The following is a 24,828-nucleotide window of genomic DNA, read 5'->3' as shown; positions in this document are numbered from 1 at the left end:
GACTTATCTAGATAGCCACATGAACAGACTGGGAATAGAGAGATACAAAAAAATGGTCTAGTTGGGCACATAAGCGGCGCAGGCTTGGAGGGCCTGTTCCTGTGCTGTATTGTTCTTTGTTCTATGTTTGGCAAGGCCAAAGTGAAACCAACCTAATATTCAACATGAGTAACTGGCAAAAAAAAATTCCTTGTTGGCATTAAAGTTACAAAGTGTTAGTTTCAGTGATGGGATTAGTAACAGATAAATGCCAATTTATTTTCATTTTTAGAAGGGAGAGAATATTGTCTGATACTTTGCACAGTGCAAGACTAGAAGGTGGATTCATTCAAAAACTGGAACCAAGGAAGGTTGTTAATGATTAAAATGACTGTTGATATACAGAGCAGAGTTGCGTCAGGTGAATAGGTGCTCTGGAACTTGCTACAGTGGCTCATTCTCAACTCTGCACCTTCACCTGAACAGTCCAATGACAGCTCCATTGCTCCTCCAGTAACATGCTCCCCTCGTTTGACTTGGTTGCTGAGTGCTGCCAGATTTCCCACCCCAAAACCAGCCGCCTGTTCCAACTCTCTAACTTTTGCCAGAATGCCCAAGAACGTGCATCTGAAGGCAGCACAGCAAAGGGATAGTTTATCCCCAGCATCAGCGTTCCAGACGTGGTACAGGAAGTTCATTCCAGCATGACCCCAATCGCACCTTCCATGACCCCAAATGGAGTTGTGACCCACAGTTTGGCAACTGCTGTTCTAATGTGTGTGTCACAATCATCCATTTCACACTCGCTAAAATGTAGTAAAAAGTGAAAGGATAATCACTGCATTTTATTTCCTGCTTCACTGCCTGTGAGAATTCCTCAAGGCTGCTTACCTTGAAAGCCAAAATCACTGTGGCTGGAAACTTGGAAACCCCCTTGACTTGACATCAGATTCAAAATAATGTTGGGAAAAGAGAAAACTCAGATCTTTGCGGGTAGCTTTCTTTGGGGATCAGTGTTGAGCAATGTCGCTTCTCTGACCATAAAATTCAGGCGATGATCTGCTCTCAGACCTCTGCTAATGCTGTTGTCAATCTGTCTGAGAGTAACCCAAGGACGGCACTCATTTACACCACCTGTACCCCATCTTATACATGAGTGCCTAATCTCTACTTGGCCTGCTATTGAATAAAGACAGCAGCAGTTCAAGATGTGACTCACTATCACTTCCTCGAGGTAGTTATGGCCAGCAGTAAATGCTGGCCCTGCCAGTGATTCCCACACCCCATGAATGAATAAAAAAATTGTCTGGAAGCTCAGTAACTGGGAGTGAGCAAACCTTTACTTTATCAGTACATAACACTATTGCTAATGATCTTTGTTTTAATTTGATCCTTTAGAAAAAGAGGAAGAAAGGGAATGTTCATTTTATTTGAAAACCTTGTGAATAAACTAAGCTTTGGCTTGTTTGGAGAATGGCAAGCATTTAGAATTGTCTAGTGTTTATTATTTTGAAATACATATGATATTCAATGCCTTGTATTTATTTTTGGCAGCATTTGGAGAAATACAGAAGCCTACAAATATACGGATTCATGCTTTTAACCTAAAATATCTTCTTAAATGGGATGATGTGCAGAGAAACAATTATAGTGTAAGCTATACTGTACAGTACAAAAGGTAAGCAATAATTATTACTATTCCTAATTTGTATTTTACCACCTTGCACTTCTGTAACAGTCCAAAAGGATACGGGAGAGATGGGTTTCCCAGAGGAAGTTTAGGAGAGAGATTAATAGAGTTCCAGGGTCCAAGCAATTAACAGATGTCAGTAAAAAAATGTGACCAATGAGGAATGAGGTGTAATCTGCTTCGGAGGAGTCCAAGCCAAGAGCATATGTGTATGGCTGGAACCAATCATTGAGCTGGGGTAAAGCAAATCCATGGAGGGAATTTAAAACAATGGAGAAAGTCTTGAACAGAAATTTATTAGGGCACAAGGAGACTGGAATTTGATCAGAACAGTACTGATGGGAGTGCAAGTTGAGCAAGTTTTACTTAGCTCAGTTGGCTGGACAGTTGGTTAGTGATGCAGAGCGATGCCAACAGCGTGGGTTCAATTCATGTACCAGCTGAGGTTATTCATAAAGGTGCGCCTTCTCAACCTTGCCCCTCACCTGAGGTATGATGATCTTCACGTTAAATCGCCACCAGTCAGCTCTCCCCCTCACAGTGGACAGCAGCCTATTGTCATTTGGGATTATGGTGACTTTACCATTACTTAGTGGGTGAAGGCAAGGAGACCAGGAAGAAGAAATTGGAGAAATCAGTCTTTGATGTGATAAAAATTAGCATTTTAACAGAGTGGGAACAAAGCAGTGAGACAGGTGAGTGTTTGTATCTCAAGAATATGTGACTAAGATATTGATTAGGGTAGGGCAGTGAATGTTGCCTACATGGACTTCAGCAAGGCCTTTGACAAGGTACCTCATGGTAGACTGGTGCAGAAGGTGAAGTTGCATGGGATCAGAGGTGAGCTGGCAAGGTGGATACAAAACTGGCTCGGTCAAAGAAGTCTCTCAACACCAGGTTAAAGTCCAACAGGTTTATTTGGTAGCAAATACCATAAGCTTTCGGAGCGCTGCTCCTTCGTCAGATACTCCATCTGACGAAGGAGCAGCGCTCCGAAAGCTTATGGTATTTGCTACCAAATAAACCTGTTGGACTTAACCTGGTGTTGTGAGACTTCTTACTGTGCTTACCCCAGTCCAACGCCAGCATCTCCACATCGGTCAAAGAAGACAGAGGGTAGCAGTGGAGGGTGCGTTTCTGAATGGAGGGCTGTGGCGTTCCTCAGGGATCAGTGCTGGGACTTTTGCTGTTTGTAATATATATAAATGATTTAGGGGAAAATGTAACTGGTTTGATTGATAAGTTTGCGGACGACATAAAGGTTGGTGGATTTGCAGATAGCGATGAGGACCATCAGAAGATACAGCAGGATATAGATCGGTTGGAGACTTGGGCGGAGAGATGGCAGATGGAGTTTAATCCGAACAAATGTGAGGTAATGCATTTTGGAAGGTCTAATACAGATAGTAAATATGCAGTAAATGGCAGAACCCTTAAGAGTATTGATAGGCAAAGGGATCTAGGTTTATAGGTACATAGGTCACTGAAAGTGGCAATGCAGGTGGAGAAGGTAGTCAAGAAGGCATACGCCATGCTTGTTTTCATCAGCCGTGGCATTGAGTTTAAAAATTGGCAAGTCATGTTGCAGCTTTATAGCAGCTTAGTTAGGCCGCACTTGGAATATAATGTTCAATTCTGGTCGCCACACTACCAGAAGGATGTGGCGGCTTTGGAGAGGGTACAGAAAAGATTTACCAGGATGTTGCCTGGTATGGAGGGCATTAGCTATGAGGAGAAGTTGGAGAAACTTGGTTTGTTCTCACTGGAATGATGGAGGTTGAGGGGCGACCTGATAGAAGTCTACAAGATTATGAGAGGCATGGACAGAATGGATAGTCAGAAGCTTTTTCCCAAAGTGGAAGAGTCAATTACGAGGGGGCACAGGTTTAAGGTGCGAGGGCAAGGTTTAAAGGAGATGTACAAGGTAGATTTTTTTACACAGAGAGTAGTGGGTGCTTGGAACTCGTTGCTGGGGGAGGTAGTGGAAGCGGATACGGTAGTGACTTTTAAGGGGCGTCTGGACAAATACATGAATAGGATGGGAATAGAGGGATATGGTCCCCGGAAGGGTATGGGGTTTTAGATAAGTCAGGCAGCATGGTCGGTGCAGGCTTGGAGGGCCGAAGGGCCTGTTCCTGTGCTGTAATGTTCTTTGTTCTTTCGTTTTCAGTTTTCTTTTGTACGCAGCAGTTTGTCTGTGTCGCCTTTGTGGTCAGGATGCTCATGCTGCAAACTATTTCAATTCATCGACAGTGCTAAGAATTGTTCCTCCTGCTTTGCAGGGAGGCAATTAAACAGGCCGTATGAATGTACTCTTAAAGTAATTACTGCAAAATTTGTGAGAGCTCTCAACTAAAACCTGAACGCAAAAAGAGAACATTTGTCAAATTTATCACTATCAGCCTAGCTGCTTTTGTCCCCATTAGTACATCTCAATGCTCAGGATCAGACCAATTTTTTTTTTGGCTTTGCAGCAAAGTAGTAAAGCTAGATTGGAAGTACTGGCAGACCAAAGGCTGAGACCCAGTTCAACCTGATGACGGGATATGTTGAAGGAAATCTTTTCCTCTGACAACTCTTTGAGAAATGATGACACCTCTCATAGTCAGGGATCAGATAGTTTAGAAAATGAGAGTATGAAGAACTGGCCTAGTGAATTAGAACCGCTTTGGTGTCGCGCTCAAGATCCTAGTTTCCTTTTTATGAAAGGGATTATTATGAGAAATTGATTGTTTCTTAGACTCTTTTCACCTGGTAACACTGCAAAGCATAGTGGTAATGTCACTGGCCTAGTAATCCAGCAATTCAAGCTAATGGTGTGGGGACAACAGGTTCAAAACTCACGTAAGCTGGTAGCATTTAAACTTAATTTGAGTATTGCTGAGAAAAGGTGCAGGTTGTCAAAGCTTTTCATCTTGCACTTACCAAGATAATATCAAACAGTATGTCCCTTCAGCTGTTTGCACCAGCAAGATACCAATTGTTCCCAACTAGCCTGTGCTTTCCAAACTCAAAACGATGTGTCCAATATTAGTTGTGATTCTGCGATTGGAGGACATTTGCTAGACAATTATAAGTGTGCTAAGAATTACACTGAGAACCAATTTAAGGTTATCAGTCGAGCTCGTAGTGTGGTACACTTGCACATGCTGGAAGCCTCATGTATTAATTCACAAGGCCCTGTTCTTTGCAGACAGAAAGGTCATGTTCACACAGTGTCTGTTTTTTAGTTGAAATAGATGCAACAGCCGTTCTGAGGTTCATTCCCCAGCGTAATGCCTTGTCCAAGCAGGGTGAACCTTCCTGCTTTGAATTTAACCTTTGCAGTTAACTGTCAGTCAGCTGGTGCATTCTCCATGGCAATGGCTCTACCAATCAGAGTTCACTTGCCAATGAATCAGCACGCTTATGAAGTATAAATTGTTCCCTTCACATTTTGTGTTCTTGCATAATGTCCTGATGAATGCAAGAAGAAAAGCTTCAGTGGCGCAGACATGATGGGCTGAAGGGCCTCTTTTTGTGCTGTAAACTCTATAAACTGTATTTTCTAAACTTGATCGATAAACTTGAATGATAAAAATCTGGAATTGGAAAGCCTGTCTCCGTATCGATTGATTCAAAGACTGGCTTTCTAATGTCCTTTAGGGATGGAAATCTGTCCTTACCTGGTCTGAAACACATGTGACTCCAGACCCAATGTGGTTGACTCTTAACTGCACTCAGCCATCTCGGCCTCCTCCAGTGGTCCCCCGCATCACAGATGCCAATATCCAGCCAATTCATTTCACTCCGTGTGATATCAAGACACAGTTGGAGGCACTGGATACTGTAAAAACATTGGGCCCTGACAATATTCCGGCAATAGTACTGAAGACTTGTGATCCAGAACTTGATACCACATCCACTCCCTCCACCACCGACACTCCGTAGCAGCAGTGTACTATCTACAAGATGCCTGCAGAAATTCAGCAAAGATCCTTGGACAGCACCTTCCAAACTCTCAACCACTTCCAGCTAGAAGGATAAGGGCAGCAGTCACATGGGAACACTGCCACCTGCAAGTTCCCCTCCAAGGCACTCACCATTCCTTTGCAGTCACTGGGTCAAGGTCCTAAAATTCGCTCCCTAACAGCATTGTGGGTCAACCCACAGCACATGGACTGCAGCATTTCAAAAAGGCAGCTCACCACCACCTTCCTAAAGGCATCTAGGGATGGGCAATAAATGCTGGCCAGCCAGTGACACTCATATCCCTTTAATGAATAAAAGAAAACTCTAAAATGGCATAAGAAACAACTTAATTATGATGACTCACTATTGAAAAGGAAAACCAGATGTACTGCAGCAATTCGAGAAAGTGGCTCATCACCACCTTCTCCAGGGCAGTTAGTGATGGGCAACAAATAGTATCCTTGCCAGCAATGCTCACATCCCATGTAAGAATGTAAAAAGTTCCTGCTGGCCATTTGCTACATAAGGATGTTATGGGATGAGAAAGAACCAAAAGGTTGTCCAGTTTTGCTGTAATGTTCCAGGGCTAGCATCCAAGAATGTTTCAGTTCCTCTACTGTGAACCTGCCTGCCAGTATATTCTATTCATGAGTATAAAATATATTTTCAGTTTATTCAAACTGTGTCTTCTGGTCTTGTTAGACTGTTCTCGAAACAACTACAGGTAAACAACAAAACGAACATAGATGTGTAAGTATGTTTGTGTAAAGCTTTGTGAACATAATTAAAACTTGTTGTAGAACCCAGCTTTCCTGATGGTGTGGGTAGAATATTCAAATTTCAATTTCCATTACTAATTTGCATGCCTGCTTTTTCTATGCCGTGTTCTTTTTGATATCTGAAAGCATATTTCCTAACTTTATTTTGGTTCACTCAAGTTCTTCCTAATCATTGGGGTATCTTATTCTGGCTCTGGTCCTGACTAGCATCTGTAAGATTTACCATGAGCAACAGCATGAGATTGTCTTGGTGCATGGCATTGCTATTTTGCATGTTATTGAATTAAGCTGTGCTTGCCTTAAAGTTACTTCAACTTGTCCGAAAATAAAGCTTGTCTTTATCTATTCAATGCAGTCAAGTTTGTCATTTTGCTACAAATCACATAAAGACCAATTCCTAACTTCAAAGTGTAATTCAAGTTCCCAATAGACAACTTGAAGGATCACAAGATTTCGGGTTTTAGAAACTTTACTGCAGCAAAGTAAGAACAAAATTGGTTAAACATCATTTTAGAAGGCAACATATTGCTTTAAACTACAGAACAGCAATTTACCCTTTTACTTTTAACTCAACCAAAAATCTTTTAGTTCACAGTTATACTTCACTCTATCCCTTAAGTAGACATTCATTTCTCCTGGAGCAAGTCCAAAGAATTCTTAGCTCCTGGTGGTTTACTTCCATTCTTTTCTTTTTCCAGTCTGGTAACTTTTAACTCCAGACCTGGCTTTCCCGGTGATTCTACCTCTAGTGCAAGCTAAGCAAATCTTCTGGCCTTGTTTCAAATCCTTGGCCTTTTCAATCCAAGCGTGAGCTACCATCTGGCACAGTGAATTATAGAGTCTTTTGGCCTCTAAATTTCTCTCTCTCTCTTTCATCAATGTTGCTAGACTGTCTGTGTCTGAGAGCTTTTAAGGAAATCTTAAAAACCCTGCCCCTCCCAAAAATTATCTCCATAGCAAGGTGAATCACAAGCCTCCCCCAGTGGTTCCCAGTATCACAGATGTCAATCTTCACCCAATTTGATTCAGCAAGGAACGGCTGAAGGCTTTGGATAATGCAAAGACTATGGGCCCTGGCAATATTCCAGGATTGTACTGAAGACTTGTGCTCCAGAATTTGCCGCACCCCTAGCCAAGCTCTTTTCAGCACAGCTGCAATAATGGCATCTACCCTGCAGTATAGAAAATTGCCCAGGTATGGCCTGTACACAAGAAACAGGACAAATCCAACCAGGCCAATTATCGCCCAATCAGTCTACTCCCATTCATCAGCAAAATGATGGAAGGGGTTATCAACAGTGATAACGAGCAGCACTCACTAAGCAAGTGTCTGCTCACAGACACTCAGTTTGAGTTCTGCCAGGGTCACTCAGCTCCTGACGTCATTACAGCCTTGGTTCAAAAGTGGACAAAAGAGCTGAATGCTAGAGGTGAGGTGAGAGTGACTGCCCTTGACATCAAGGCAGCATTTGACTGAGTATCGGAGAGTCCTAGCAAAACTGGAGTCAAGGAGAATCAGGGGACAAACTCTCCGCTGGTTGGAGTCATACCTGGCACAAAGGAAGATGGTTGTCGTGGTTGGAGCTCGGTAATCTCAGCTCCGGGGCATCATTGCAAGGGTTCCTCAGGGTAATGGCCTAGGCCCGACCATCTTCAGCTGCTCCATCAATGACCTCCTTCCATCATAGGATCAGAAGTGGGCATGCTCACAGATGGACTGCACGATGTTCAGCACCATTCATGACCCCTAGATACCAAAGCATTTCATGTCCACCTTGCACCACAAAGTGCTAGGCAATGACCATCTCCAACAAGAGAAGATCTAACCATCAACCCATGACATTCAATGACATTACCATTACTGCCTCACTATCGACATCCTGGGGGTTACCAGTAACCTGAACTGGACTTGCCATACAAATACTGTGGCTACCAGAGCAGGTCAAAGGCTAGAGCTAGGAATCCTGTGGCAAGTAACGCAACTTCTGATTGCCCCCAAGCCCTTCCACCATCTACAAGGCACAAAGCCAGGAGTGTAATGGAATACTTGCCTGGATGAGTGCAGCTCCAACAGGATTAGAAAAAACTTGACACCATCCAGGACAAAGCAACCTGCTTGATTACTACCTCTTCCACAAACATTCAATCTCTCCTCCACCAACGAACAGTGGCAGCCATGTGTACCATCTACAAGATGCACTGCAAGAACTCACCAAGATTCCTTAGACAGCACCTTCTGATCATAAAACATAGGAGCAGAATTAGGCCACTCGAGTCTGCTCTGCCATTCAATCATGGCTGATTTTTTTTTTTCCATCCCCGTTCTCCTGTCTTTTCCCCATAACCCCTGATCTCCTTATTAATCAAGAACCAATCTATCTCTGTCTTAAAGACACTCAATGACCTGGCCTCCACAGCATTCTGTGGCAAAGTTCCACAGATTCACCACTCTCTGGCTGAAGAAATTCCTCCTCATTTCTGTTTTAAAAGATCGTCCCTTTAGCCTGAGGTTGTGCCCTCTGGTTCTAGTTTTTCCTACCAGTGGAACCATCCTTTCCACGTCCACTCTATCCAGGCCTCTCGGTATCCTGTAAGTTTCAATAAGATCCCCCCTCATCCTTCTAAACTCCTAGTACAGACCCAGAGTCCTCAACCATTCCTCAAATGACAACCTCTTCATTCCAGGGATCGTTCTTGTGAACCTCCTCTGGACCCTTTCCAAGGCCAGCACATCCTTCCTTAGATTATGGGGTCCAAAACTGTTCACAATACTCCAAATACTACAATTCAGGGACTGCAGCAGTTCAAGAAGGCAACTCGCCACCGCTGAAGGGCAATTAGTGATGGGCAATAAATGCTGGCGTAAATAGTGACGCCCACACTGTAAGATGAATTTTTAAAAAGCGTCTTGTATGCAGGAAGAAATGCTGGTTAACGTTTTTAGACCCCCAACTCTATTCCATTCTGGAAGTAAATGGACAATTTAAAGTGTGGCCATTTAGAATCCAGCATTCTCAACATCTTTCTTTGGAGAAAAGCAGCCTAACCACTGTAATCACAGAAGCTGTGTTACACCTTCCCAGCTAAATTACTTGCCCCCCCCCCCCCCCCTTTAGTCTTTAACAGCCACATCACCCAGGCCTGTTGTTAGGCTAACAGATTACATAACCACTTTCATTTTTATCCTAAATTAAAGACACCATCCCAAAACATGATAATCTCATAAACCTCATTTGTAGCGATTTTATAGAATTGTTACTTGTTTCTCCTTAGTCCTATTGGAAGCTGGAGAGATGTGAAGGGATGTGAAAGCATCAGCCATACAGTGTGTGATTTCACTTCACCAGACATCGACTTTATGGGACAATATATGCTCCATCTACAAGCGCGACAAGGGAATCAAACGTCGGCCTGGTTGAATTCGACAGCCTTTATTCCCTATAAGCACAGTAAGAAACTTTTCAAAGTTAAAATTCAATCCATATTTGACTACTGTGGCTTTTCGTCTTTAAGGTCTGAGTTCAATCCTAGACAATTCTGGTGGGATGGAAACCTCTCCAGTGGCTTTAAGGATCCTACATCAAGTGCATGTTCAGCATAAGTGAACATGTTTTTTGCCTCGACACCAACAAAGCTGCTTAAATCTATATGTTTTACAAAAAATTAATATAGTATTTTACAGCATAACACGTAAAGTATATTTTTATAGGTTCCATCCATGTATGCTTAAGCTGAACACATTTAAGTCCATTAGTGTGTAAGGTGAGGATGTCTTTGTCTTGGCATGCCATATATTGCTTTTTCAAATTAATTTTGCGCCTGTCAAAGTTGAGGGATGCTAATGTTAATACAATGAGATACAGTCGCTGCCTTAATTAAAACATACACCATCAGCTCTGATAAATTATGATTAGATGCAAAGAAAAAGCTCCTATTCTGCTTCTACCTCTAAAGATACTGTAACAGTACAATATTTTTCCATTTTCTGCACTATCCGTTCTGTGAACTGCCTGAGTAGGATTATCAAATTAGGAGCACTTTGGGTCCATGAATACCAGGAATTTGACAATTCGACAAAGTCCCACATAAGATATTAACATGTAAAATTAAGGCGCATGCGATTGGGGATAGTGTATTGAGATGGCTGGTTGGCAGACAGGAAACAAAGAGTAGGGATAGATGGGTTTTTTGCCAAATGACAGGCAGTGACTGGTGGGATATCGCAAGGATTGGTGCTAGGACCCCAGCTATTCACTATATAAAGTATTTTTTAAATATTTTTAATATATATATTAGTGATTTTAGATGAGGGAATTAAATGTAATATCTCCAAATTTGCAGATGACACAAGTTGGGTGGGAGGGTGAACTGTGAGGAAGATGCAGAGATACTTCAGTTTGATTTGGAAAAGTTGAGTGAATAGGCATGAATGGCAGATGCAATATAATTTGGATAAATGTGAGGTTAATCTAGGAGGGGATCGAGACGAGGTGACTGGGAGCGAGGAAGTTAGCTCGCAAACAGAGAAGGGTTATAGACAGTGCAAGAGGGAGGATGGACGAGGGATAGAGAAGGGGAGAGCTCAGACCAAAGGATTGAGATGTGTTTACTTTAATGCCAGGAGTATAGTGAATAAAGGGGATGAGCTCAGAGCGTGGATCAATGCCTGGAAGTGTGATGTGGTGGCCATTATGGAGACTTGGATGTCTCGGGGACAGGACTGGATACTCCAGGTGCCGGGATTCAGATGTTTCAGGAAGGACAGGGAGGGAGGCAAGAGAGGGGGTGGAGTGGCACTGCTGATCAGGGATAGTATCACAGCTGTAGAGAAGGTGTATGCTGTGGAGGGATTGTCTACAGAGTCTCTGTGGGTGGAAGTTCGGAGTGGGAAGGGATCAATCACTTTGCTGGGAGTTTCCTATAGGCCGCCCAATAGTAATAGGGAGGTGGAGGAGCAGATAGGGAAACAGATCCTGGAGAGTTGCAATAATAGCAGAGTTGTTGTGATGGGAGACTTTAATTTCCCAAACATAGATTGGAATATCCCTGGGGTAAGGGGATTGGATGGGGAGGAGTTTGTTAGGTGTGTTCAGGAGGGTTTCCTGACACAGCATGTGGATAAGCCTACAAGAGGAGAGGCTGTACTTGATCTGATACTGACCAATGAACCTGGACAGGTGTCAGATCTCTCAGTGGGAGAGCATCTTGGGGATAGCGATCATAACTCTATCTCCTTTATGCTTGCTTTGGAAAAAGAGAGGATCAGGCAAGCTAGGAAAGCGTTTATATGGAGTAACGGGAAATATGAAGACATAAGGCAGCAAATTAGAGGAGTAAATTGGAAGGCGGTATTCTCGGGGAAATGTACTGAAGAGAGGTGGCAGTTTTTCAAGGAATGTCTGTCTAGAGTACAGGACAACGTTCCGAGCAGACAGGGAGGAGTTGGTAGGTTAAAGGAACCGTGGTGCACGAAAGCTGTGCGGGACCTAGTTGAGAAGAAAAGGAAAGCATACAAAAGGTTCAGAGAGCTTGGCGAAGATAGGGATCGAGATGAGTATATGGCTTGTAGGAAGGGACTAAAGAAGGAAATTGGGAGAGCCAGAAGGGGTCACGAGAAGGCCTTGGCAGGTAGGATTAAGGAAAACCCTAAGGCATTCTATAAATATGTGAAGAGTGAAAGGATGAGACGTGAAGGAATAGGGCCTATAAAAGGTGAAGGCGGGAAAATCTGTACGGAACCAGTAGAAATGGCAGAGGTGCTTAATGAGTATTTTGCCTCTGTTTTCACAGAGGAGAAGGACCTGGGTGGATGTACTGCGGGCTTGCGGTGGACTGAAAAGATTGAGTATGTGGACTTTAACAGAGAGGTTGTGCTGGAATCTTTGAGTGGCATCAAGATAGATAAGTCGCCGGGTCCAGATGGGATATACCCCAGGATACTGTGGGAGGCGAGGGAAGAGATTGCAGAGCCTCTGGCGATGACCTTTGCGTTGTCGATGGAGACGGGAGAGGTGCCGGAGGATTGCGGATGTGGTTCCTATTTTCAAGAAGGGGAATAGGGATAGCCCAGGAAATTACCGACCGGTGAGTCTAACCTCAGTGGTTGGTAAGCTGATGGAGAAGATCCTGAGGGATAAGATTTATGAGCATTTAGAGAGGTTTAGTATGCTCAAGAATACTCAGCATGGCTTTGTCAAAGGCAGATCGTGCCTTACGAGCCTGGTGGAGTTCTTAGAAAATGTGACTAAACACATTGACGAAGGGAAAGCGGTAGTTGTGGTTTATATGGATTTTAGCAAGGCGTTTGATAAGGTCCCCCATGCAAGGCTTCTAGAAAAAGTGAGAGGGCATGGGATCCAAGGGGCTGCTGCCCTGTGGATCCAGAACTGGCTTGCCCAAAGGCAGAGAGTGGGTATAGATGTGTCTTTTTCTAAATGGAGGTCGGTCACCAGTGGTGTGCCCCAGGGATCTGTTCTGGGACCCTTGCTGTTTGTCATTTTCATAAATGACCTGGATGAGGAAGTGGAGGGATGGGTTGGTAAGTTTGCCGACGACACGAAGGTTGGTGGGGTTGTGGATAGTCTGGAGGGATGTCAGAAGTTACAGAGGGACATAGATAGGATGCAAGACTAGGCGGAGAAGTGGCAGATGGACTTCAACCCAGATAAATGCGTAGTGGTCCATTTTGGCAGGTCAAATGGGATGAAGGAGTACAATATAAAGGGAAAGACTCTTAGTACTGTAGAGGATCAGAAGGACCTTGGGGTCTGGGTCCATAGGACTCTAAAATCGGCCCAGCAGGTGGAGGAGGTGGTTAAGAAGGCATATGGTGTGCTGGCCTTTATCAATTAAGGGATTGAGTTTAGGAGTCCGGGGCTAATTATGCAGCTATATAAGACCCTCGTCAGACTCCACTTGGAGTACTGTGCTCAGTTCTGGTCGCCTCATTACAGGAAGGATGTGGAAAAGATTGAAAGGGTGCAGAGGAGATTTACAAGGATGTTGCCTGGATTGAGTGGCATGCCTTATGAGGATAGGCTGAGGGAGCTCGGTCTTTTCTCCTTGGAGAGACGTAGGATGAGAGGAGACCTAATAGAGGTATATAAGATGTTGAGAGGCATAGATCGGGTGGACTCTCGGAGGCTTTTTCCCAGGGTAGAAATGGCTGCTACGAGAGGACACAGGTTTAAGGTGCTGGGGGGTAGGTACAGGGGAAATGTTAGGGGGAAGTTTTTCACACAGAGGGTGGTGGGCGAGTGGAATTGGCTGCCGTCAGTGGTGGTGGAGGCAAACTCAATAGGGTCTTTTAAGAAACTCCTGGATGAGTACATGGGACTTAACAGGATGGAGGGTTATAGGTAGGCTTAAAAGGTAGGGATATGTTCGGCACAACTTGTGGGGCCGAAGGGCCTGTTTTTTGCTGTAGTTTTTCTATGTTTCTATAATCTACTTTGGTAGCAAAAATGGGAAGGCAGATAACTATCTGATCATATATTAGGAGAGGGTATTGTGGAAAGAGACCTGGGTGACCTTGTACACCAGTCACTGAAGGTAAGCATGCAGGTACAGCAGGCAGTGAAAAAGGCAAATGGTATGTGGGCCTTCATAGCGAGAGGAAGGGATGTCTTGCTGAAATTATACAGAGTCTTGGTGAGACTGCACCTGGAATATTTGTGCAATTTTCTTATCTGAGGAAGTTGTTCTTGTTCTAGAAAGAGTGCAGAGGAGGTTTACCAGATTGATTTCTGGGATGGTGGGACTGACGCATGTGAAGAGATTGAGTTGGTTAGGACTGTATTCGCTGGAGTTCAGAAGAATGAGGGGGTGATTTATTAGAAATTGATAGGGTAACTGCAAGTAGGATGTTCCGATAGTGAGGTGTCCAGAACCAGGATCATGGTCTGACCATTTAGGACAAAGGTGAGGAGAAATTTCTTCACTCGGAGTGGTCAGCATGTGGGTTGAGGCCAAAGCATTGTATGTTTTCAAGAAGCAGTTAGATATAGCACTTGGGGCGAAGTGGATCAAAGGATATGGGGGGAGGGGGGAGAAAGTAGGATCAGTCTATTAATTGGGTGATCAGCCATGATCATAATGAATGGCAGAGTAGGCTCAAAGGGCCAAATGGCCACCCCCTGCCTCCCATTTTCTATATTGCCTTGAAATATTTTACATTGTCCATTTCCCACCCGAATCCTTGAACCCACCAGTCTATTGGAGGAATCTTTGTTACACCATATGTCACTCAACTCCCTAGTTGGGGAATTGACTTATTTTCTTCTTCAATGACTTTTTCATATTGACCTTGGAATTGGTCAAAGTTAGATATTCAACCAAGCTGTTATTTGTAACACTTCCAGTATGTTGAAAGTTGAATGTCTTCTCAAATATTTGATGATGAACAGTAACTACTAGAAGCATACACGAACGGAGACATGGTAGATTAACCTAACTAGCCTTAACTGCTTAACCAATCCCTCTTTACTCTTGCCATAGCCCCGACTAAAACATTATACGCACTTATTCTGGCTGTTCCCCCAACACAGCCCTTATCTCTGACCTTTTAAGTTCAAGGGTGCAATTTTGAATACATATGGTGGACACCTAGTTTAACCACTCACTGCCAGATCTGGCTGGACGACAAAAAGCATTATTGAATCCTGCTTTTCTCTCCTGGCGTTGACTAATATTGTTAATGGTTCTCTTGATTCAAGTGTTGTATCTCTCCCCTATAAATTTGCCATCATTACCCCTCTCCTTAAAAAGAAACAACCCTTGACCCCATTGTCCTTGCAAACATTCACCCTATCGCCAACCTTCCTTTTTGTCTTAAATCCTTGAATGTGTTGTCGCCTCACCATGGCTGTATTTCCCAGAGCACCATGTTTGAACCCTACCAATCAGAATTCTGCCACACCGCAGTCATTGTCAAAGTCAAATGGCATCTTATGTGATTGTGACTGAGGTGAAGCATCCCCTTTTGTCCTATTTTGATTTGTCTGTAGCCTTTGGCAAAATTTTCTGCACCATCCCTTCAATACCTCTCCACCACCATACAGCTGAACAAAGAACAATGCAGCACAGGAACAGGCCCTCTAGCCCATCAAGCTGGGTGACTACATTTTTATGTAATGTAGTCAGAAGCTATCTTCAACTATGTCTATCCTTGGCCTCTTCTATTTTTCACCCATGTGCCGCTCCTTGGCAACATTATCCAAAAACAATGCTAGTTTCCACATACATGCTGACGACATTCAGCTCCACCTGACTACCAGTCACACACAATTCTGAGAATACGCAACAGGTCAGATAGCATCTGCAAATAGAGAAATGGAGTTAACCTTTTAGGTAAATGACCTTGCATCAAAAAGTAATTCTCAGTATGGGTAGATCTGGAATTCTGAACCTTTGACTAAAATGGGTAGTTAGCCAGGATTAGCTTGTAAATAATGGGTTTGCAAAAGCTTCAGAGTAAGATTTCTCATTGTAAAATGGTTGAAACATTTATATTCGTGAAGTAAGTCATTTATTTTATTTATCTATTTTCGGTGTGCTAATTTATTGTAATGATGCGATTGATCATTGAATTTAAACTTTTCTTTAAATTACAGGTAAAATTGGTCCTCCATCAATAAATGTGAACCCAAAGGATAATTTTCTTCATGTCGACATCTTGGACCCCCAAACGGAAAATAATCAATCCATACCAGAGACTTATAAAGATATTAAATACAGAATAACTTACTGGAAAGAATCTTCTCATGAAATTAGAGATGTATGTTCTGAGAAGCAGATTTGTATTATAACTTGTTAACCTTAATGTTAAAAAAGTGAACAGTTCTCTTTCCCACATTTATTAGTCTGTTATGGGTGCTATGGGACACAACACTTCATTAAAAACACATGTGTGTGTATTTAGCCATGTTTGGAATGTAGGAAGTGCTTTTTATTGTAGTTGCTTTCTCTGGAAAAGCAGTGCCAAGCCAAAGGAATAACAGTTCACATTTATTATCTTCTGCCTTTCAAGTAGTAAAAAATCCCAAGGCAATTCACGACTGTTTTCAAGCAAAATTTGACACCAATATAAAATACATTGTAGAATCCCTTTAGTGCAGAAGGAGGCCATTCGGCCCATTGAGTCTGCAGCGACCACAATCCCACCCAGGCCCTAACCCCACAAATCTACCCTGCTAATCCCCCTGAGACTAGGGTCAATTTTTACCATGGCCAATCAACCTAACCCGCACATCTTTGGACTCTGGGAGGGAACTGGAGCACCCGGAGGAATCCCATGCAGCCACGGGGAGAATGTGCAGGCCCTGTCCCCATAATGCCATGTATTTATCTCACTAATCCCTGGAACGTGCACATCTTGGGACACTAAGGGGCAATTTAGCATGGCCCATCAACCTAACCTGTACATCTTTGGACTATGGGAGGAAAGCGGAGCACCTGGAGGAAACCCACGCAAATTTGGGGAGAATGTGCAAACTTCACACAGCCAGCACCCAAGGCAGCAATGCTAATTATTGTGCCACCTTCACTAACATCCTTCACTATGTGCAAGAATCAAAGTTTGACATTGTAGTCTCAAGTGAAAATATTGTCTGAGCCTTGTATAGTTTAAGTGTAATACTTCTGCTGTGGTTGATTGTTGCTCCAAGCAATACAAACTAAACATAATTTGCTTTCCCATTTTCCAGCTCACGTTGCCTTGGTACAGTTAAAGAGTCATTAACAACAATCCGATATTTCTTACTTAATCCATTACTTTTAATAGGTGTCACGTTAATTTTGTACAATAGTCGCTGTTCCTACATTGCAACAATGACTAAACTTCAAAAAGGGCATTTCATTAAAGTGCTTTGAGATTTCCTTAGATCATGAAAGAAGTGTATGCCTTTCTGGTATAGACATACCTGTTGTTTCCTAACTTCCAAGTGCATGACACAGCTTGTCAGCATTAATTAATAAATATTTTAAAAATGCTTTCAAGACCACTTAATTTCCACTGAGACTGCTCACTTCTGCTGTATGGGTGTTGACAGGATTGGCCTTAGCTGTGTCATGCAAAGCTGTCAAATAACCTTTTGCCGCTTTTGAGGTCAAGGAAAGTGTGAGCGTTCACTTTATATCAAGTGGCTGGAACTATATTGGCTTTTTTTTTTGTTTTATGTATTTCCATGCTATTTTTTTTCCCAATGACTACACTTCCCCTTTGGCTGTAGTCACGAAAAACATTGGGTTGAGATGATGCAAACGAATTTCACTGAGAAACATTCCAGCTGTCAGGACGTTACTGATCATTATATCATAGTTAGCTTTATGATTGTGCACCAAACTATTATTTCAGTGAGTTAAACCTGATGATGCCCTTTTGCTTTGCTAGCCACAGATGCTGTGGGTTAGTAATATAATGATTTTTAGCCATGCCCCCAATAGGAAAACACAGTACTTCTGTGACTGTGTCAGCTTAGACACACTGAACTGTTGTCATATGCACCGCAGTGTTGACTGTTTGAAATGCAAAAGAATGTCGCTCTAAAATCTTTGAACTAAGTAGGAAATCTATTTAAATAGACTTTGGAGAGTCAAATTCTTTTTACCTAATTAATGTATTAAACTAATCTTTTGGAGAGGTAACAGAGCAAACTGTTAAAATGATTGAATAATTCTGTATTAAATTATTTAAATTACAGGTGAAAGAGAGCTCTAGTAAATTGGTGTCATTAACACTCGAACCTTGGACCGCATACTGTCTGCATGTTCAGGTTTTCAGCATTGCATTTAACATCAATGGACAACTTAGTCGTGTTGTATGTGAAAAGACTAAAGGTATGCTTTTAATTATTTATCTTTTAAAATATTAGTGGTAAGTTGCATCAAGTAATGGAAAATCTCCTCTCCCACCCCCATCTTTACCTTGAGGTGCAGTTCCTTCTCTTACTTTTTTAGCTTCCATGCCAAATGTAATTCCCTGGTCAAATGATTGAGCAGGCCACTGTTGTACTTGTAGAATAATTTTGTCCTGCAACTTTTTTGTGCTCCCATCTGGGCTACATTCATGAAAGAACAGGCTAGTTTTGTTATGATAGTGAAGCATTCTTTTTGACTTTTTTCTTCATTCAAGGGATGTGGGCTTAGTTAGCTAGGCCATATTCAGTGACAGTCCCTGATTGCTGTTGAGAAGATGGTGGCGAGTCGATGAGGCATGGGTACACCCACAGTGCTGTGGGGGAGGGAGTTCCTGGATTTTGAACCAGCAACAGTGAAAGAACAGTAATATATTTCCAGGTCAGGATGGTGAGTGACTTGGAGGGGAGCTTCCAGGTGGTGGTGTTCCCATTTGTCTGCTGAGCTTGTCCTTCTAGGTAATAGTAGTCATGGGTTGTAAAGGTGCTGTCTAAGGAGCATTGGTGAAGTCCTACAGTACATCATGTATATGGTGTACACTGCTGCTACTGTACATCAGTGGTATGGAGTGAATGTTTGTGGAAGGGATACAAATCAAGTGTGCTGCTTTGTCCTGGATAGTGTCAAGTTTCTTGAGCATTGTCGGAGTTGCACTTCTCCAGGCCAGGGGAGAGTATTTCATCACTCTAGTGGGGGATTCTTTGATGGTGACCTAACTTCTTAAAAACTTGAAAATTACTTTTGAATTAAACTCGCAAAGGCAAGGTCTCTGCTCAAGACGTAACTAAAATAAAAATCATACAAGACAAACAAAACATTAACCTATGGATGTCAGGAGGCCTTTGGATGGTCGAATAGCTCTGGGTCAGTGCTACAAGACCCCTCCAAAGATCTGAGGCCTTGAGCCAAAATGCAATACAATTATACCTTCTGTTATCTAAGATACTCCTAATTAGTTTAGATTCAATTTGATTCCATGTTAACATGTCAGTCCAAAACATGACAGATTACCTCAGCCAGTTGCGATATGCTACTTGACATGATATTCTATTCCCTTTGGCAAGACTCACTTCCTTGTTGTTATGTTGCTCAGGATGCCTCTATCCTAATTCCATTCCCTAGGCGTACTGCCAAAACAATCTGATAGTGTCTCCCTTGGGCTCATAGACACTTTTTCATGTCTGGGCAATAGATACTTTTTATTCAATACACTATGTTTCAATAACTGTCCTGGGATTCAAAACTATAATGTATATTCTGCTGACTAATGGATTCCAGCTACAGAACATTTGAACTCCTATCATCATTTCTGCAGCGCTCGCGTTTTGACTGAGGTGAACAAATACATTATATATATATATACTCAAGTATGTTAAAATACATCACTAATAGTTTAATATATAGATACTTTAAAAATCATATCTCACTTTTAATTCTGTTATTGCATTCACATATGAGCAAACTGTTAACATCTTGTTAGGTAAAAATCATTTTAACTCTTTCCCTCCAAGCTATTACTAAAACTAAAAATCTGCCTGTGGATCTTCTAGCTGACCTAAAATCTGCTTCCACAATCACACTCTTGTCTTTTGCCTCGTAGATTGTGGACAGGCTTTGAGGAGTCAGGAGGTGAATTGCTCGCAATGGGATTCCTAGTTTCTAGCCTGCTCTTGTAGCCACAGTATTTGTGGCTAGTCCAATTGAGTTTCTGGTCAATGATAACTTGCTGCCACACTGTCAAATGTGGCCTTGATATTAAGGGCAATCACTCTTGCCTCACCTGTAGAGTTCAACTCTTGTCCATGTTTGAACCAAGTCTGTAATACAGTCAGGAGCTGAGTAGCTCTGGTGGAACCCAAGCTCAGTGCCAATGAACAATGAACAGGTTATTGCTAAGAAGGTGCTGCTTGATTGCACTGTTGATGATCCTTTATGACTTCACTGATCAAAAGCAGATTGATGGGCCAGTAATTGGCTAGGTTGGATTTGTCCTGCTTTTTATGTACAGATGTATCTGGGCAATTTTCCACATTGTTGTAGCTGGACTGAAACAGCCAGTGTTAGTACTACAGTGGTAGTGCCACACAACACAATTGAGGGTATCCTCAATGTGGAGACCAGACTTCGTCTCCATCAGGTGTACTGTCATGGTTAGATGCATCTGCAACAGGCAGATTGGGGAGGATGAAGTCAAGATGACGCTGGAGCGTGGCGACTTCTTGCAAGCTGTGCCCAGCATACCCTCTAATTCTATCTTTCACTCTTGTTCTCTACCTTATAGTGAGTTGATTTTTCTCTCTTCGCCCCTTCCCCCCCCCCCCCCCCAACCCCCCAGCTATCACTGTAACATTACATTCTGCACCATCTCCTTTCCTTCCCTATATACGGTATTCTTTGTTTATATGGCACGCAAGAAACAATGCTTTTCACTGTATACTAATACAGTGACAATAATAAATCAAGAATGCTTTTTGCATCTTGTTGGTTCCCTTGCTACCTTCTGCTGACGCAGTCTAGCAGTTATGTCAGTTAGGACTCAACCAGTTCGCCAATAGTAGTGCTACCAAGCCACTCTTGGTGATGGACATTGAAGTCAGCTGCTTCCAATGCAGTCTACTCTACATCGGAGAGACCAAACGCAGCCTGGCTGACCGCTTTGCAGAACACCTTTGGTCCGTCGGTAAGCAGGACCCAGATCTTAATGTCGCTTGCCACTTCAACACACCACCCTGCTCTCTTGTCCGCATGTCCGCCCTTGCCTTTTGCAATGTTCTAGTGAACCCCAACGCAAACTGGAGGAACTGCACCTCATCTTCCATTGGGCACTTTGTGCCTTCTGGACTGAACACCTGAGGTCAACTTCAGAGCATGAACCTTACCCTCCACCTTCACTCCACTTCCATGTATTTTATTTCATTTCTTCTTTTATCTCATTCATTCATTTTTATCACTTTTTATTCTTTTATTCCATTTCTCCAAATTCAATCTTTAGTTTGCCTCCAAACCCACACATCTCCTCATTTCTGGGCAACTGCCAGATTCCTTAAGTAGTCCCTTAACAATCTATATCTCTGTTCGGGCATTCACACATTCTGATCACTTAATGGACACCTTTTAGCACCTTTCTCAGCCTTCACCGTCACTATTTAGTTTTCCTTTGTACAATTACCTCCCTCCTCCCCCCCTCGGCACCCTCACAGTATAAATCTCGTCTGACATTCTTTGCTCTCAGCTCTGACCAAGAGTCATCCAGACTTAAAACAAAAATGCTGAAAAAGCTCAGCAGGTCTGACAGAATAGAGCCATTGTTTCAAGTCAGGAAACGTTGACTCTATTCTCTCTCCACAGATGCTGTCAGACCTGCTGAGATTTTCCAGCATTTTTCTGTTTTTGTTTCAGATTCCAGCATCCGCAGTCTTTTGCCTTGATCGTAATATCTCCTCGTATGGCTTGGCGTCATATTTTGATAGCGTGTCTTGAAAAGGTTTATTATGTTAAAGATGTTCTATAAGTTGTTGTGAAATGGTTCTCAAGAAATAGTAACCATTCATAACTGAAAAAGTAAAACTGATTATGTTTTTAAATTTCTTCAGGTACAGCTCCATTGTGGCAGGTTCTTGTAACGTTCCTCATCTCACTAGTGGTTGTTTTTGGTGTGGTAGTGGGATGCTCCTTCTTTCTATATTACACATACAGGTGCATAAAGTATGCCTTCTTCCCTCCGCACATTTTGCCAGAGCATTTACAAGAGGTACGTATCCTTTTTTCCAGTCTGGATGTTGAATTTTGTTTTCAAAGTAAAACTTGTTTTTATAAGTAAGAAGGAAAAACCTGAAATTGTGGTACAAACTGTTAAAAAAATTTAATGCACGTTTATGTAAATTACATACAGACATACTAAATCAGATCAGCAGTAAGCCATTCAGCCCCTTGATCGTGCTCCACCATTCGACAAGATCATGGCTGATCTGTTTGCGTCTCAAGCTCTGCATTTCCCATCTCACCCTGATATCCTTTGATTCCCTTGTCTAACAAATATTTTATTTGGAGTCATAAATATGGTACATTACTGTCACGACTGACTGACTGTTTTGAGGAGCACTTTTTCATGTTGAGTGGTGTACAATGTTTTGTGTGTTGACATCTAGCTTGAAATGAGAAGTGGCAACATTACAATCAAGATACTGCATTTGATGCATTGTCATTTTTGGTTGGTTGGAGATTAATTGGTTTACTACATCTTTTCAGGAAGGTGAAGAATGGCATTAAGTAAATTTCCTAAGAAATGCGGAGTACAGTTTAGAAGCATGGTTTACGGAAGATTTTTATTTAAAGATCCCTAGGTAGCAAACATTTTTTTTCATCAACTCCAAAGGTTTGCATTTAAAGCTATTCCCCATGTACATTGACAGTCTCCCTCTCCCAGCTATATGGCATTGGGGTTTCTGGCGATAAATTGCTGAAATAATCAGGACCCTGAAGGGCCACTTGTTGAGCTAACAACTGATCTGTAATTTGATCACACCTAATTTAGTAGCAAAAGATGAACAAGCAAAAGCAGGTCACAGTTTTGAGTGGAGTCTACCTATCTGTTAAGGGTGTTGGTCTTGGTTTCGTGGCAGCATTCTTATTTCTAAATCAAAAGGTTGTAAGATGATTCAAACTCCATTCCAGAGACTAGAGCACATAATACAGGTTAACGGTTTGCAGTATCACTGAGAAAATACTGCACTGTTGGAGGTACATTTTATAATTGAGGTATTAAACCGAAGTACAGTATGGCCCCACAAGTGGAAATCGAAGATCTTCAGGTACTCCTCACAGAAGGGCCAGATATGCTCCTGATGTCCAATCCAATATATTTCTCTAAACCAATATCACTAAAATAAATTCGATCCTGTATCTCATTACAGTTTGTGCGACCTTGCTCTGAGCAAATTGCCTGCCATTGTTCCTTGCGTTACAACACTGAGCACACTTCAAAATATACTTAATCAACAGTAAGACACTCTGATGTCTTGAGTTTGTGTGAGACACGATGCAAATGGAAGTCCTTTCCAACTGTGGCACAGTGGTTAGCACAGCTGCCTCACAGCGCCAGGGACGTGGGTTCGATTCCTGGCTTGGGTCATTCGTGTGGAGTTTGCACGTTTTCCCCGTGTCTGCATGGGTTTCCTCCGGGCGCTCCAGTTTCCTCCCACAGTCCGAAAGATGTGCTGGTTAGGTGCATTGGCCGTGCAAAATTCTCCCTCAGTGTACCCGAACAGGAGTGTAGCGACTAGAGGATTTTCACTAACTTCATTGCAGTGTTAATGTAAGCCAACTTGTGACACTAATCCCATAAACTAAAAAAAAACTATTTTTAGAAATACACAATCATAGCTATACAACAAACATTACAACTAGTCATTAAATCAATCAGTCTTATTCATTGCCTTCTTCCCTTTGTTTTACTGTTTCAGTATTTCAGTGAACCTCCCCAGAATGCCTTCCTTGAACTGGCGCCGGAGGAAGATGACGAGGAGTGCTGTGACCAGCTCAAAGTCATTTTTGAAACTGAAAGCTTGAATTCATACTCCAGTACCTTAACTTTACCAAATATTGAGAATGAGAAAAATGATCAAAGTGGTCAAACCAGTACAGATTCTGGACAATTTTCTAATGAAGGAAGTTCCAAGAGTGATGGTATTGAAGAATTGGATGGAAGAGCACTAAGAGAACTAGATCTACATACAAAGACGATGTACTTTTGTGATTAAAACTTCCATTAAGCCATAAATTTGTTTTTCAGGTAAATGTTTGCTCAAGCTGCCATAAGCAAGTGTGTTTGAGAGTATGAGTTGTCCCTAGCTTATTTAGTATTTTGGTGCTCAAATATTTTTAATAACATCCTAACGTTTACCACTGACGCGAAACTGAACTGGGCCAGCCATATAAATACTTTGGCTACAAGAGCAAATCAGAACCTGGGGACTTTGTGGAGAGTCATTCACTTTCTGACTTCCACAATCTACCAGGAAAAATCAGAAGAGTGATGGAATGCTCTCCCCTTGCCTGAATGAGTGCAACTCCAACAACGTTCGACACCCTCCAGGACAGTGCAGCCACCTTAATCATTCGCTCCCTCCATGTCCAATTCACAGTGGCAACGGAATGTACCACCTAAAAGATCCACTGCAGCAACTCACTTGCTTCTGAAACAGCACCTTCCAAACCTATGACTGTTACCACCTTGAAGGACACGGGCTGCTGCATGGGAACAACCACCGTTAGCGAGTTCCCCTCCAAGTTACACACCATCCTGACTTGGAACTAAATTGGGGCCATTAGGCCAAAATCCTGAAACTCCCTCCTTGACATCGCTGTTTGGGAGTATCTACACCAAGTGGATTCCAATAGTTCAAGAAGATGGTTCACCACAACCTTTCAAGGAAAATTAGGGTTGGGCAACAAGTACTGGCCTAGCCTTCGCTGCCCTGTGAAATAATATTAAAAAGAAAGTAACAGTTTTCGTTC

At 42.4% G+C, this 24,828-nt stretch overlaps 1 protein-coding gene across 2 annotated transcripts in view; it reads left to right on the top strand.

The window, feature by feature from the left end:
* Window positions 1-24,091, top strand: part of LOC144506543 (interferon alpha/beta receptor 1a-like) — a 28,884-nt gene extending 4,793 nt beyond the window's left edge. The window contains exons 3-9 of one of the 2 annotated variants that reach the window (XM_078232799.1): window positions 1,534-1,657; window positions 6,323-6,370; window positions 9,673-9,848; window positions 16,011-16,174; window positions 18,099-18,234; window positions 21,906-22,063; window positions 23,775-24,091. In XM_078232799.1, coding sequence (XP_078088925.1) covers window positions 1,534-1,657; window positions 6,323-6,370; window positions 9,673-9,848; window positions 16,011-16,174; window positions 18,099-18,234; window positions 21,906-22,063; window positions 23,775-24,071 — 1,103 coding nt within the window. In that variant the 3' untranslated portion in view covers window positions 24,072-24,091. The remainder of the gene's footprint in view (window positions 1-1,533; window positions 1,658-6,322; window positions 6,371-9,672; window positions 9,849-16,010; window positions 16,175-18,098; window positions 18,235-21,905; window positions 22,064-23,774) is intronic. The other variant, XM_078232800.1, reaches the window with a different exon arrangement.
* Window positions 24,092-24,828: the final 737 nt, after the last annotated feature.

The sequence above is a fragment of the Mustelus asterias genome, chromosome 17 (assembly GCF_964213995.1).
Source record: "Mustelus asterias chromosome 17, sMusAst1.hap1.1, whole genome shotgun sequence".
In the NCBI taxonomy this organism is placed as follows: Eukaryota; Metazoa; Chordata; class Chondrichthyes; order Carcharhiniformes; family Triakidae; genus Mustelus; species Mustelus asterias.
This window is presented reverse-complemented; position numbering and strand designations above follow the sequence as displayed.